We start from the raw sequence: 16,617 nt of genomic DNA, 5'->3' as shown, positions 1-16,617 counted from the left end.
CCCTGGATGTGCATCCCACAAATCTCCATCAACTGCAAGATGCTATCCTATCAATATGGGCCAACATTTCTAAAGAATGCTTTCAGCACCTTGTTGAATCAATGCCACGTAGAATTAAGGCAGTTCTGAAGGCGAAAGGGGGTCAAACACAGTATTAGTATGGTGTTCCTAATAATCCTTTAGGTGAGTGTAACATGGAATAACTAATGAAATAATGAAATGGAAATCATGAAAACATAAACGAAAACATTATATAAAAATACATAATTTTTTTTTTTTTTTATGTGTCACATAGGAACTTTCTTAAAGTCATTTTTTTATTACTCCTGTCTGGACTTGTTTATTGTCCGATTTGCTTTTGTTTGTCAGGATTGCCTGGTTTACCTGTTGAATCGAGAGCAACACACAGTTGGTCAGGAAACAGCATCAGCACGGCCAAATATCTGCCTGTCGTCTCCGGATGTGCTTCCACTTCACTGCCGAATACGTCGTGCTGTGCAACGGCGTTCTTCCTCAGACCAGCGGTTACTTCTAGAACCTGTCGCCCATGGCAATGTTCTGGTTAACTTCATGCGTATTGAGCGGCCCACTCCACTGCGTCATGGGGATTTGCTGTCCTTTGGTGCTCATTACATCTTCCTGTACAAAGACCCACTGAGTGCGAAACCTCTTCCTGCCCAAAGTCTCACTCGACTTCGGGCGCTGGCACGACTTTGCGATAGCGAGTCGGGGGGTGTGCCTGAGAAAGGAGAGGCATGTCGTATGTGTGGGGCCGTATTACATGAACCAGTGGCGTCTCGGCGCAGCTCTAAGGCTCCAGCGCGAGGTGCACAGAAGAGAAAGCTCGCGTTGGAATTTGAGCGGGCTCACGAGGATGCGCTGGTGAACCGGGTGCTGACACTTATTGAGCCGAGCGGGGATGACCACAAGCTGACACCAGCATATTTGCTTTGTCTATGCATCAAGCACTCAGCTAATACATTTCCACCTGGCAGCTTTGGTAAACTATTGCTGAAAATGTCCAAGAGGATTCAAACCATCGCATGGGTTAGTACTCAAGTCAATAGTTTAGATGTGTTTAAAGCTGAAATATGCTATTTTTTCCATGTTCAAATACTTCTATCCCAATTTGAGATTGCATATTTAATTTCCTACAAAGTTGGGATGTGCAATATATTGGTGCCATTTTGGATATTTAATTCATCAATATCTGTCGGTATTGGATATTTATCGGCCTATATTGCATATTTAATTGTGCATGCATATTTCCCCTATTTTTACATTTAGATTACCTTTGCTATCATCTAATGCTCACTTAAAATTAATCTTTAAAAACTCTAATAATTAAATAATTAAATGGAATAATAATAATGTTAAATGTAACGTTTTCACTGTACATTTTATTGTTTTGATTTTAAATTCATTTTATTTTTTATTTGATTTTAGCTTTTAGGGAATTACACACTTTACCTTTAAGAGAAGTCTTGTTTAAAACTTTTAATTTTATGCAGCAGATACCCTAGCCTAGTTCATGCATACTTGGCCCACTCAATTGTCTGTCGCTCATCAAACTACATTTCCCACAATTCCTCTGGCTCCTCCCACTGTCATTGAGACTGATTGTGTTTCAGTATGGGAGAAGAAAATGATGGAATGGCAAGCATGGCAAGACTTGTTTTACAATTTTGCACATAAGAAATGAAAGAGTTTTCTGCATGTTCACAATGTCCAAGTGCAAGCGTGTTTCTTAAATGCATAGCTATAGCATTTGCATGAAGAGGATCAGTCCCAGAAGACCTATTGATTGATTTTCTGCTGTGAGGGTCAGTACTGTATTCACCTCACATGGCCTTTTGTCTTTGTTGACAAATGCATTTTCCTTTGTTGATTTAAAGACTACAGAAATTTGTGAATGTCCCTTTAATCTTGCCCCAATGAAACCATGCATTTAATGACCGTCTTTGAACTCATTAATTATTAAAATCCAATTTTAGAAGGTCAACCATCAGCCCCAATATTAACCAGCCAAAGAAAAGAGCAAGAAAGGAAAGGTTGAAAAAAAAATGACTCCAATGTATTATACCTCCCACATGCAGCTATTCAAAATTTGATGACATTAATTGCCGTCCGTGTCTGTGTCTCGCAGGAGAAGACAAAGGAGTTGGCACAGAAGCAAGCTCAGCAGTGAGTATCATGTTCCCCCTTATAATACGCACATGCGTGCACTTTGAATGTGTGACACTCTAAGGTCACTTGGCGCTGAATAGGCTGTCACCAATTCTAAAAGCATTGCCACTGAGTCAAACCATTGAATGTATGTGTTTTTGTATGGTTATACAGTCAAGATCCTGCCTCCCTGTCTCTGCTCAGCATCTCAGACCTAGTACCTGATCTCCAGTTCATTTTCTTCTGGATGTCCAATGCCATAGAAATACTGTATTTTATCCAGCAGAAGTCCCCTGCATACATGCAGACTATTGAGCTCATGGACGATAAAGGTATGAAACACTAGGCTTTTTCCACTTAAAATAGTTTCCAAACCCAGGGTTAACGGAATCCTGGGTTTTCTTGTGCTTCACGTTTTACACTGCTCATATTTTACCCAGGATTAACAATTAAAGGTAGGGTAGGACATTTTCTGAGAGGCTAGCAATAGCAAGCTATTTTTGAAAGCATAAGATCATCCCACCCTCCCTTTAGAGCGTCTCCAAAGCCACGCCTCCTCCAAAACACATGAACGCTTACAGCAGGGAGCAAACAAAAGCATCACGAGGGACGGTGTTAAACTACCTCATGTCTCAAAGCACATAACATTACAATAATAATGAACATAAACAACTTAATGAACTCTGACCTATACCACCTGACTGCTGCAGATTCATTTCCTCATTGATAGTGTAAGTCAATTTTTAAAAAGTTTTCATGTACTAACTCGTTATTTCCTCTGACTCCATAAATGAAAAGGTTTTAATGATATCTGTGCATCATTAAATGTAAGCAAACGTTTGATTATTCTTTTTAACTCTTTACTGAAAATAATGTCAGAGTCCGTTAAAACCAAATGTTTGCAATTTATTATGTCAGGTAAATGTATCATGCCAATTTCATAAGCAGATTAAAGATAGTCAACACAATAACATCAAATGCGTAAAAGATGTAGGTTAAACCCGACATTTAGAAAAATACATAATGCTGAAGCCCTGAGGTCCTTCAACATTATGGGCTAATTTGAGGTACAAATCGCCCCGAGCCTCTTGCTGCATTTCATTATATAGACATTTGCTAACAATAGATATTTGCATTCAGAGTTTGCACCTCTTGGGGACAGAGTGCCATTTGCCTGGAAGACACACCCTCCTTTGTGTACAGGTTCTCCCTAAAACTCTTAATAACTTATTACCTTTTGGTTTACCTCTTTGGGAATGAGACATTTGTACCAGTCGCACTGAGACATTTCAAATGATACCAAACATGCGTAATACTGTATGATAATTATTCACATTAAACCATATAGATTTTTGGGTGAATTTCAGGTGATCTCAACATGATAGAAAGAGGGAACGGGGGAATGGGGGGTCAAGCGAAAAAGATGTAGATTAGGATTGCTTAGGTGTGACTTGCGTCTCGAATGGTGGTGAGAACTTCACAAGAGAGAGTTCAAATGTTCATTTCCAGGAAGGTCCTTTTTCTTCTCAGGGAGTGAATTCGAGTCACGAACCACTCCGAATATAATGTCACGGGTATGGAAATCTCTTCCATTCCTAATTACAGTATTTATGGCGTAAACGCAACATAAGCTCGTTGTTTTGGATCAGGAGGAACTGTAAAAGGTTGCTGCTGTATCGTTTGCGGTGCTCAGTGACTGACGTCTGTCTAACTCTGCATAGCATGAAACACTCTGATGACGTGTAATTTCTGCTTTAGCAGGTGCAAGGATGTATGGAAATACATAAGTTGACATCGCATCATTGCATTTGGACCGAATGCAATGATTGGACGGACATTTTTTATGTCCTACGCCTTCCACAGACGATATACATATAAATACCTTTATACCACTTAACTTAGTGATTGCAATCAGGATGTGATGAGACATTCAACCAGCATAACAAAAAATGTTTCTGGAACAAATCGTCTAACCTGCCTTTAATTCTGTGTATACATAAACTGCCATTTCACACTGTACATTCCTGTGAATGTTCTTACATTTACATTTATGCATTTGGCAGATGCTTTTATCCAAAGTGACTTACATTGCATTTCAAGGTACACATTAACATTCTTATCAGCTTTCCCTGGGAATCAAACCCATGACCTTGATGGTGCAAGTGCCGACGCTCTATTGTTTGAGCTACAGGAAAGCATTCTTATTTGCATATTTGCGGTGTCAGTGTCATTGATTGGACAAGCGCAGTGCGCGACCTGTTTATTTAAAAGCTCTAGCATTGCGTGTCCTCATGCATTGCCTATTATCAAGTTTTCCTGAATGGACTTTTCGGACTATAAAGGTAAGAATGAAACGGTCTCTTCTTCACTGAAACTGACGCGTTTTCCATCTGCATTTTTCCTCATCAAATGCTAAAACGACTGTTTATACATCTCTGTGACTGTCCAAAGCACATGAATATGAGGCACGTGATTGGTTGTCAGTTGCAAAGTATCTAGTCATAACATTCTAACTCCACATTATTGCACACTGTACACATTTGGCAACACTGGCTAACACTGCAAAAGCTAAGGAGCAGGGTTTCATATCCTTGAATAAAAAGCAGTGCTAAGTGTGAAACGTTCCTCCACCAGACATTAAAAGCGGGATTTAAAACGACGGTAACCTGGGGGTTAAATACAGTGTGAAAAGTCCTTCTCAATTATTTTTAGACTAGAGTTGCAAAGCTGCAATGCCCATTATGGATTGGGTCAATGGGGCCCAATATAGACAAAATTAAAAACAAGATTAACTAGACAGGGGGATTAGAGGTTATAAAAGACACATCAAATGTTAAATGGTCTAATTGTATTTTTTCCCCCCCCTTCTGTTTCTAATTGCAGCAGGATCTAAAGAATCTCTCCTCTCAGCAACAATATCAGCAAATGAAGAGGCTATGACCATACTGGAGGAAGTGATCATGTACACCTTTCAGCAGTGTGTCTACTACATCACTAAGGTAAAGGGTAGTATTACGTTATATGTGTGGCGCCGCCCTTCTAAGATGTTACCAGGGCTCCTGGGAATGAATTATTTAATGTGTGCGTGGCTTCTTGTATGTGTTGTAGGTCTTCCTCTCGTCTACCTCCTTCTATTTCAAATAAATGCTGTTCTTTTGAACTTTCTATTCTTTGAAGAATCCCAAAAAAACAAACAAAACAAATGATCAGTTGCCACAAAAATATTAAGCAGCACAACAGTTTTCAATAGATAAAAAAAGCAGCAAATTAAATCAGCATATTAGATTTCTGAAGTAATGATACTGAAAATTCTGCGTTGGCATCACAAGAATAAATTACATTTTAAAATAGAAAAAAATAGTGTTTTTGATCAAACAAATGCAGCCTTGGTAAGCATGAGAGATTTATTTCAAAAACATAAGAAAATAGTACCTATCCTAACTTATTGACAAGTTTGTCAGTGATTCTTTTCATACAAGATGTCATGTATTTTTGTGACATCTCAGGTGATTCATTGTGCATTTTTGAGCCAATCAGCTGAGCCATAATTGCCATGTGATTATGAGTAATGGTTAGGAAAAGAGCCTAAAGAGCCGCAGGAAAATGACTACACTAATGGCAACACAAAAGAGGAAACGGTCCTAAATCCTTCAATAGTGACACTTTTAAAATAATAACACTAAATTAATTTATTAAATTGACAGCCCTATAATTAATGTGTGTCTGTTGGTGTCTGGTTATCCATGTCTTAACAAATGCCTGTTGTTTACATTTCAGACTTTGTACGTTGTGTTGCCTGGGCTGTTGGACTGTAACCCGTTTGGGACAGAGTCTTCATCAGAGCAGTGCCGGCGGGCTGTTGGAGTGTGTGTGTGTGCTGTGTGTGTGATGCCAGAGGCAGTTCGCAGGGTGGTGAGTGTGTTTCAGACTACATCAGACCTGCTGCAGCAGTACCAGGTTCATGCAGAGATTCAGAGTCAAATGTTTGCCTACCTCTTCTTCTTCACCAATGTCTCACTCTTCAATCAACTCATCGATAAAGGTGAGACACACACACACACTCACACACACACACCCCCTTTGATATATTTTCATTAAGCAGCCACTGCTGCTATGGCAACAACAGGACACAGGTTGTGTGTCAGCAATTGCAGGCAGAAGATAAAAGGGGTGAGAGATATACAAAGAATGAAACAAGATATCAGAATGGAGAGACTGATGGATTGGAGCAAATATTTTTTTTCTGCCCTCTAGTGTTGGAGATACTCTGAGCCAATGGACTTCCTCCATTGGTTCTTTTCTTAGGGAATACATATTTACTACATTTTGTTCCAAATTATGTTTTTTCAAGGTACACGACAAGAAATATTTGGCTAAGTATACTATTAAGTATACTACCATTCAGAAGTTTGGGGTTAGTTATATTTTGAAATGTTTTTTAAATAAGTATGTTATGCTCTTCATGGCAAACAGTAAAACAGGAATATAGTGAAATATAACAATTTAAAAGAGCTTGTTTCTATTTGAATATATTGTAAAATTTAATTTATTTCTGTAATGGCAAAGCTGAATAGAAAAATGGATCAATAGAACATTCAAAAGAACAGCATTTATTTGAAATGGAAAACAGCATAAACAGTATAAATGTATTTTCTGTCACTTTTGATCAATTTAATGCACCCTTGGTAAGTGTATTAATTTCTTACAAAAAAAAATCTTACTGACCCCAAACTTTTGAACGGGAGTTCATATCTAAATGTAATATATATATATATATATATATATATATCATGACCATAGTTGCTTTTTAAAATATTTTGTTTTGTATTGCATGTTGCAAAACTACCATCAGTTTTCTTTTTTAAAGGGCAGCGCGAGACACATGTCATTTCTGTGTGTACATGTGCGCATTACTCATGGTCAGGTGAAGATTATTTCTTTAGACACCCATAATCCTCTTTATGTCATAACAGACAGAGGATCAGAGCTGTTCTTACACACAACAGGCACACACACTCACACAAAGTGTGAAGAGTGGTTTTGACTTGAAGTACTGCAGTAAACTCTTCATTTTAATTAGGTACAATAATTAATCATAGTCTTATTACAAGTTTTTCAATTTGCTATATTATGATTCTGAAAAAAGGTTTGTTGTGATTGTATGTTTTTAGGCCCTGCACGTGGCTGGTTTCAGCGTTCTCGGGTCCTGCAGATCCAGGCTAGTGTGAAGATGCTACTGGACTGGGCTAAAGGGGTGGGACATAGTCATCTTGCACAGAAATTCTTTGCCAAGTTCTGTAGTGCTGTGAGCATCCTGGCCACAACACCACAACAGCTCTCACAGGTAATGCAGGGAAGCTAGGTGTGTTGGGATGTTGTTTATACAGGTTTTGAGTACCAATTAAAGTCAGCATGAAACGCTTTTCTTCTCTATTGTAATGTACAGTTATATTCGAAATTATTTAACCCCCATTGCAAATCAGGTTTATTGGCAAAATTTACAGACTTTCAGCTGTTTGCAATGAACAAATCAAACAAAAGTAATTGAAATAGCTCCAACACAACAAATGTTTCAAGTGGTTTCCCCAAATTGAACTGAAATTTAAATTTGAATGACTTCTGCAGCCTCAAAATTATTAAACCCCCTGAGTAAAATCCCTCACAACAGCACAAATCTGCAAAACAGGGGCCTATACCATGAACCCGGTTTAAGTGGCTAGCCAGGTATGTTTCAGTTTAGTTTGCGCCTACCCTGGGTTTTAGGCACCATGAAAGTGGTTTGGCTTTTAGCAGTGTTCATCGCCATAGTAACTTACGCTCCACGGCTAGCCTGGTCCGGGGCAGGTTATGTTCCAGGTAAGAGGTTGCAAACCGAACTTGGACCAATCAGCTTTGAACAAAGTGACACATGTCTGACGCGATAAAGTCACTCCACCTGTTTCTACTCCAAATTAGAGGTCACTACATAGCAAATGATTTTTAAAGACAAAATTGTCTGGCTTTTAGTAATGCTTATTTAGAATAATAAATGTATGATTTAGATATTATTTATGTAATTATTATACCCTTAATTGATCACACATGTATAATTTTAGTTCATCAATTATTATTACGCAGAGTTTAAATTAATAAATATATAAAGGTAATATAAATACGCTTTAGAGTCAATGAAGCTATAAAATGACTACTTGTGAGCTTAAATGTTCAATTCTCTCTATACCTTTATCAACTGTATAAACTAACTTCACAACTTTTACTTGCACTGATATAAAGTAGCGAGACTTTCTTTTAGTTGTCCTCTTTCATAGACAGCTATTTTCTTCTTGCTGTGTAAATTTGTTTAAATTCTTAATATTTTAATACTTTTATTTAATAAGTGAATTGTGCTGCTTCTCTCGCGAGAAATTAATCGCAGTTTCACTCTATCTCAGCATGTGATTGGCTGTTCGCTACTGATGTCACACCTATACTTCTAAACTCAGGATCAAAGCCTGAGTTGACAGAGAAAGGTGATGATCAGCATCATGGTACCAACAAAGCCTGGTTGGATTGGTTTGGTTTTGTCAACTCGACTAATCCTGCAACCCTGAGTTTGTTCAACTACCATCATGGTACAGGCCCCTGGTGTTGTCTCAAGCACACCTGATTCAACTAATCAAGGGCTTCATTAGTTGCACCAGGTGTGCTTGAGCTATAACACATGAAATATCTGAACTGGCTAGGTTTGTTGAGTGTCAGTTATTCTGATTAATGATTACAGAGGCACATGAACTAAACAAACATAGAATTTTTAAATATTTTTTCATTTTCAATCTGTCAATTTCAGTGTTCGTGTAAAAAAAAATTCACCAGGCAGTGTTTCTGGAAGTTCCAGCTTATTTATTTATTTATTTTTTGTGTCATATTTAGAGTATCATGTTTTGATTATATTATGTTTTGATCTGGTTATACAAGTAAAGAGATATGAATAAAAATAATTTAACAAATTAATAAATAGTACATTTTGTTGTAGCTTGCAGTGTAGACTGTAGCTTGACAAGCTACAGTTTCAAAGTAACATTACTAGGGTTGGGTTTTATCCGATTCCAGTACCTACTCGGTATTTTTTAAACGGTTCCGGTGCTTAAACGGTTCTTAAATCGGTACTTAAGAAAATGAAACCGTACACACTTTATAAAAAAATAATACCCTTTAATTTACAGGGCCAAACTGGACACAATATTAACTTAAATCTTTAAACAATATAAATACAAGTAACATATGGTAATAATAAAACCAATATAAAATAAAAATTCATATTTACATAATATCAAATGAAACAATATTGTATCAAAAAATGTAATAATACTAGAGATTAATAGAGATTACTGCAGAGCTGCCAACTCTCACGCATTGACCGTGAGACTCACGCAAATGACCCTTTTCACACAGAAAAATCGCGGACAAAGAGGACACTGACACCGACAGACAAGACAGAGAAGGTTACTTTTGATATGGAACTAATCCACAGCTGTCAGATTCTGTCAATATTTTTACGAGATTCACACAATAAATAACGTTTTGGCTCTTTGAAATGTGACAGATCGCTGTAGCGCGTCAGTTCAAACGCCACGTGATACAGCAGCCTACAAATCCACTGCTTCTTAGCTACGCAGCGCAGTGAACCTATGAAAGAGAACATCTCTGGTTACTGGTGTAACATATCTCTCAATAGGGAACGGGACGCTGCCCGGACGCTGCCAAGCTGCTCGCGCTGCCAACCAGCTTTCTTTTTCGGCAGAGAAATCTGAGGAGTGAGGAGCAGATGGCGCGCACGCGCCAACATAATATGACGACGTCAGTGCGTCGAGGCGGCGCCCGCGCCATTAGCCAATTAATTGGCTTGATTCTATATGGGATTCAGACTTTATGATACCTAAAAGGGTTTATAGTTGAGTGATATGATGTTACACACTCCAGTACAGTAGGTGGCGGTATGCACTTTAAGTTGTTTGCAATCCGCCATTAACTAAGAGAAGAAGAAGAAGAAGAAGAAGAAGGGATTCAGACTATCGGCACACCCAGAGGGCGTTCTGACATGTAGTTTTACACGTGAAATGCAGCCAAACCTTGCGAGAAAGAGCGCGCATGCGAGACAGAAGAAACTGTGCTCCAAACTGTGTAGCACACGCACGGCGGAGAGGGAGAGAGCGAGAGACCTTGCGTGTGTGTGTGTGCCTAATGAAGTTAGGCACCGAAATCAGGCACCGAAATTTTCGTTCTTATTCGGTCTGGTTACTACCGTTTACGTCGGAACCGGTTCCCTATTGGCACCGAATTTCGGTACCCAACCCTAAACATTACCAACACCAATCCCCATGCTGAGGACATTAACTGCTCTTGTGTGTGTGTTGTCTGTAGATGAGTTGGAAAGCTTTGTGTGCTGAGCACCCGTCCCTGAAGCCTGTCCAGCTACACAGAATCCTCACACAGTACCAGCTCATGGCTGAGCTCGGTCCTCTACCAATCTGGCAACCCAGCAGTGAAGATGAGGCCTATATCTACAGAACAGGTAGGTATATGAATGGGATTAGTCTCGATCTGATTTCCAGAGACTTTGTGTATGCTAGTGTACATTGTGAAAATGTCTTTTCAATAGTTGATCTACTGGAGAGTTTTGAGAACCACCCTCCTATTGTGCTGCCGAGTGCTGGATTTAAGGTGGACCTGGAGAGTGATTGTGTGGAGGACAGTATATACCGCCAGCTACTTTACGTTCGTCACTTCGTTTGGGGTCTTCGCACCAAGACCCATCCTTCTAATGGCTGTGCAGACCGGCAGGAAGCCCAGGTAAAATATATTTAAAAATACAATATATATATCAGCTTTTTATCAGCTTCATTCGATCAAAGTCATTCTTAAAATGCGAACTTGTGAACTAGCTTAAAGACTGTAGCTTACAACACTAAGATTTAAATTCTAGACATGAGATTCGTTCTTAATCTGATTACAAGATTAGCTGTGTAATTACGAGCTGCTGGCTAAATTACGAACCATGTGTGAGTCAGTCTACAAAAAAAACACAACAAATGTTCTGGTGTTGCGACACTGTTTAAGGATTATCCAAGGCTTATTTTATTGTTTGTTTGTTTTGCCTTCAGTTTAATTGCTGTATGACTTTATTCAAGTTGAAATCACCCAAAATGTGCATTCCCAGAATAAAAAGTTAATAACATTCCTCCAATGTATTTTTTTTTTGTTTCCAGCAGAGGGCAGCCATTCTATTAATTTATATGGTAGTGACTGTACATTTTATACAAAGCATTGCCATTTTTACCACTTGAGCTACAGGACTATAGAAATAGAACAATTCAATAATTCTCCCTCTATAGTTAAAATATGAAACCACTGTGTCTTTAAAATATTGTTGTAGAAAATAATACAAATATAAAGTCCCTTTCTCCAAAGCACTGTTCAGGTAAAAATAATATATACATTTTTAAAATCATATTCTTCGTCTCATCATAGCATTCCATCTATAAATACGTCAACAACTACTGTAGCATGTAAATGATTTAAAGCATGAAACAGAAGTTGCGATAGTCTTTTCTTCTCTATTGCGACATATATCTGAGTAAAATGGCTTCTCGATCAAGAAAAAATGAAAGAGAAAAAAATCAGAGAAGAGAAGAGTTTTTTTGATTAAAGATTAAAAGGGCACATTAATTAAAAAAATATTCACATATAAATCATTTATCATAAACACTGCAATATTCCATAAAAAATAAGACTTTCACGGTGACTTTAGAGAAATAACTGACATGTTTGACCTTGAGATTGTTGTTTTCTAAGGGTCGTCAACTTAAAATATTGATATTAATAAATGATAAAAATTCTGTTCTCCAGCGTGAGACTCCTCAGCCTCACTCCAATTCACATGCAGCACCTCCGATGCGTGGAGAGGGAGAGGGGGAGGTGCGGGGCTCCTCCGCGGGTCTCGGAGGAAGAGGAGAGGGAGCGGGAGCCGAGGAACGACCCCGAGACAAGCCACCGCACAGCATTCACCACAGAAACGGGACCAGCATCCGTTACGCCAACCAAACCCAAGCGACAGACTCTTCCTGTATACTGACTCCACCTAATACGCCCCTCTATCCGGAACACACGTATATACACTCCAACACACAGTCCAATTCAGTCCACTACCCTGAGCATGCTTCACAAGAGCACACACATACACACTCTCACACAAAGTCCAATGGTTGCATGCGTTCTACTCCAGAGCACAAGAAAATCAATGGCTTCATCAGCAATGGCATTGAAGGCAAGTCAAAAACGCCTTTTGGGTCGTGGATGTGTGTGTTCTTTCTGCTCGATTTTGTCTTTTGGGTCATTCCTGTTATGCAGTACTTTCTATTTCTATTCAACTAAATGTAATGTTTTAGAGACAAACCAATTAATACCACAAAACACCTCAGAATTCATTACATATATTACTAATACTACTTCATCCATTCATTCATTCATTCTTTATTATTTGTTAGCCAGGCTAATGTGTGATGTGCTGTTTATTCGCCAAAAATATTTATAAGAAAACAGGTTTTGTTTAGTTTGAATCAATATATATATATATCAATCCTATATTTACCTTATCATGATATTGGGATCAGAGTAAACCAATTATATACATATTTTTTTATATATTTTATCCAGTTGGAAAACAATGAGGACACAATGTACTGTGTAGTAGGAATGAGCCTGTTAGTGACTGCACATTAGTTTTGCTTGTTCGACAACAGACATGTAATCATGTCTGATTTGTGTACATCGCTTTTTAATTTCACTTGAATGAGTTTATGTGTGAATACATGTGTTTATTTCTTATAAACATATGCACAGAGTTCTGTGTGTATAGTTCTGTCAGTATTGCATTTGTTTACTCTTTCCTTCATTTAATAACTTTGTTTGCATGTGCAGCAGATGATGCATTTGCCCGTTGTGAACATTGATTTTGTTTATTGGCCCGACTTCGGAGTCTGTGTGTGTAGATGTGTGTGTGTCAAATGAGCACTGAGCCTTGTGTGTGTGTCTGTGTGTGTTTGTTTGTCCCTGCCCCACTCCAGGCCCTTTGAGTGGTTGTGGTTTTCCTTTCCCTGTCCCTGTCTCTCATCTGGACCCAAACTCTGATGATATCTGTTCCGTCTTTGTAGTGGACCTGGATAAAGGACTGTACGGCCTGGGAATGGGACTTATCGATGGACTTGTGAGTCTGTGCAGACTTTTAACTCTGGTGGTCAATGTTCTATGCCCATAACCATAACACTATACATTTGTTCCACAACCTAGACAGCGTGTTGCAACATAGGCTCATTAGAAAAGTGTCTCTACCTACATTTTTGCAAAGCTCAAAAAAAAAAAGAAGTTAAATGTACCTATACATGCAATTCACTGCAGTTTACAGCTGAAATGTAAAACAGCCACACTTTTATATTCCTTTTCACACAGATTATCATCACAGGAGCAGATTTTAGATTAATAAAGCCTTGTAATAATTTTAAAACTCTTTTACTATAGTTCATGATTTGTAAATGAATACATTTTGACGTCTGTGTCACATAATAGCTCCATATGTATTACTTTTCTGATAAAGTAAACACGCTCGATAGCTCACCTGCAGCATTGCACTTGTGTCGCACAGCGCTCAGGTACGAGTCCTGTGAATGACAAGTCACGATAAAAAGCTTTAAAATACCGTGGTTGCAGCAACAAATGCATTTTTATCTTGCGTTTGCTTTTGTGAAAGGGATAGTTCACGATTCTGTCATCATTTACTCACCCTCATGTTGTTGTAAACCTGTGAGTTTCTTTGTTCAGTTGAGTGCAAGATAATTCAAAGAACATTGGTAACCAAACAGTTGTATGGAAGCTTGTTTCCACCACAGAATAAAAAATAAAAATGGTATAGCGACTTTTTATCTAACAATTATGCAAGTTATAAAGTCAGAATTGCGTGATGTAAAGTTGCAATTGTGTGTTATAAAGTCAGAATTGGGTGATATAAATTCTGAGGAAAAAAGTTTGTTTTCTTTTCCTTCGAATTGGACTTTATAACTCACAATTGTGAGTTTCTATCACAATTCTGAGAAAAATTTTAAGAATTGCTCAGAAAAGTCAGAATTCTGACTTTATAACACGCAATTGGGTTTAAATCTCGCAATTCTGAGAAATAAAGTTGCGAGATGTAAACTCGCAATTGTGAGATAAAAAGTCAAAATTATCTTTAAAATGTTTTATTCTGTCACAAAAACAAGCTTCCATATTCTATTGACTTCCATAGTATGAAAAAAAAAATACTTCTGAAGGCAATGGGGAACAGAAACCGTTTCGTTACCAACATTCTTCAAAATATCTTCTATTGTGTTCAACAGAACAAAGAAACTCATACAAGTTTAACACAACTAGTGGGTGAGTAACTGATGTCAGAATTTTCATTTTTGGGTGAACTATCAATTTAAATGTATTGTTTAGGTTCAGGGTGGGATTTAGTGTAGGTAGTACTTCATTTTCAAACGTGATAGAGCATTAACCTTTTAGCGCCACCACTCACTGAACATTTCATTTCCGAACTGCTGTGACATGGAAAACAACCAACGTAATAAAACATCGCTGGTTCATGTTCCTCTGTTTCGGATAAAACTGAATGTTCTTTAGCCCCACACACTGGGCATTTCACTTTGAAAGTGTCAGGAATCCTTATTTCTCCCAATTATAAGGCAGTATTGCATACATCCTACATAGTCCCAGAATATATTGCGGTCAGCTAAGGTTTTGGAATAGAACTTGTATTTTAATCCCTCAGTATTATTACTATAAAACAGCCAAACTAAAAGACTTACATTTTTTGATGATAAAATTCTAGCCATTGTACTATTTTTGGACAGATGTTTGATTATGTTGTGGATCATACGTTAGCCCGCAAGCTAAAAGTGGTGAAAAGGCTAAAAAACACAAAATTCTGATTCATATCATAAGCTTTAAAGGAGTAGTTCACTTTAAAAAAAACTTTTGCTGATAATTTACTCACCCCCATGTCATCCAAGATGTCCATGTCTTTCTTTCTTCAGTCGAAAAGAAATTAAGATTTTTGATGAAAACATTCCAGGATTTTTCTCCATATAATGCACTTTACTGGGCACCAAACTGTCCAAGGTCCAAAAGACAGTTTGAAAATGAACGAATCTTTTTTCGAGTCATTTGCTTCATTTAACGAACGAAATGAACGAATTGACTCGAAAAAAGATTCGTTCATTTTGATGAATGAGTTCGAACAGGAGAGTCACACAGAACAGAGCAAGGTGGGCATTTGAGCTTATAAAACTTAAACTTTGTTATTTATTTTTTAAATGAGCGATCGTTTCGCTTGATAAGACCATTATTCATCGTCTGGAATCGTTTAAAGCCCTTTGAACAGTTTGCAGTTTGCACTGAAACTGTCTTTTGGACCTTGAACCGTCTGGTGCCCAGTAAAGTGCATTATATGGAGAAAAATCCTGCAATGTTTTCATTAAAAACCTTAATTTCTTTTCGACTGAAGAAAGAAAGACATGGACATCTTGGATGACATGGGGGTGAGTAAATTATCAGCAAAAAAAATTTAAAAGTGAACTACTCCTTTAATTAAAACTAGCCAGATGGGACCGATGATCATTTCACTTTGATTCCATACTTTCTGTTAAAAAAATAAGCAAAAAACTGTTCTCGGTTTTCTCACTCTCTGTATATACAGCACACCCCTCTGAACTCTCCTGGAATCTACATCAGGACACTGATTCCAGATGGACCGGCTGCTGCAGATGGGCGACTTTGCATTGGTGACAGAATCCTGGCAGTGAATGGGACCAGTCTCATTGGAGCAGACTATCAGAGGTAATAGGGCTCCCTATACGCTACACCTATAGCGATCAAATATACCATGACATTTTCACCAGGCATGATCCTTTGCAATAATTATGTTTCTGTTAACCCTGACATTTGAATTCCGCTATGTCTGTCTCTCACAGTGCTGTGGATTTGATTCGTCTGGGGGGAGGACGGCTCCGGTTTCTTGTCGCCAAATCAGATCTTGAAGTATCAGAGAAGATCAGTGCCTCTTCCTGCTGAGAGAGAGGCTGCAAGTGTGACCCTCTACCTAAACGAAATATGAGGAGGACAGCGAGTCCTCCTTTCCGAGACTGCAGACTGGAGAACAAGCACACTATAGGACCTCTCAGCGACTACAGCTCTCTATCTCAGCCCTGTACAATACTGCACTCTTTCTCATTCAGAACAACAGTTTGACACCTCTGTCTGTCTTTACCTCTTAGCCAATCTGGTTTTGTCAAGTTATATTGAAGGGGAAGGTATGTGTTTGCGCATAATCTGGCTGATACTGTACAAAGACAATAATGGAAAACATGAAACAGGGGAAGTAGG

The 16,617-nt window shown here is 38.3% G+C and overlaps 1 protein-coding gene across 4 annotated transcripts in view; it reads left to right on the top strand.

Moving 5' to 3' along the window:
• Positions 1-16,355, top strand: part of radil (Ras association and DIL domains) — a 29,494-nt gene extending 13,139 nt beyond the window's left edge. For 2 of the 4 annotated variants that reach the window (XM_056258729.1, XM_056258726.1), the window contains 12 exons: positions 370-1,047; positions 2,147-2,184; positions 2,341-2,498; positions 5,050-5,165; positions 5,944-6,208; positions 7,338-7,510; positions 10,567-10,717; positions 10,805-10,995; positions 12,052-12,469; positions 13,269-13,408; positions 15,932-16,071; positions 16,206-16,355. In XM_056258729.1, the coding sequence (XP_056114704.1) occupies positions 370-1,047; positions 2,147-2,184; positions 2,341-2,498; positions 5,050-5,165; positions 5,944-6,208; positions 7,338-7,510; positions 10,567-10,717; positions 10,805-10,995; positions 12,052-12,469; positions 13,269-13,408; positions 15,932-16,071; positions 16,206-16,305 (2,568 nt within the window). In that variant the 3' untranslated portion in view covers positions 16,306-16,355. The remainder of the gene's footprint in view (positions 1-369; positions 1,048-2,146; positions 2,185-2,340; positions 2,499-5,049; positions 5,166-5,943; positions 6,209-7,337; positions 7,511-10,566; positions 10,718-10,804; positions 10,996-12,051; positions 12,470-13,268; positions 13,409-15,931; positions 16,072-16,205) is intronic. The other 2 variants (XM_056258727.1, XM_056258728.1) reach the window with 2 other exon arrangements.
• The last annotated feature ends 262 nt before the right edge of the window (positions 16,356-16,617 follow it).

Source organism: Rhinichthys klamathensis, unplaced genomic scaffold, assembly GCF_029890125.1.
Source record: "Rhinichthys klamathensis goyatoka isolate OS25496 unplaced genomic scaffold, OSU_Roscu_1.1 h1tg000157l_1, whole genome shotgun sequence".
NCBI lineage: Eukaryota > Metazoa > Chordata > Actinopteri > Cypriniformes > Leuciscidae > Rhinichthys > Rhinichthys klamathensis.
Note: the sequence above shows the minus strand (reverse complement) of the source record. Positions and strands in the feature narration are given on the sequence as shown.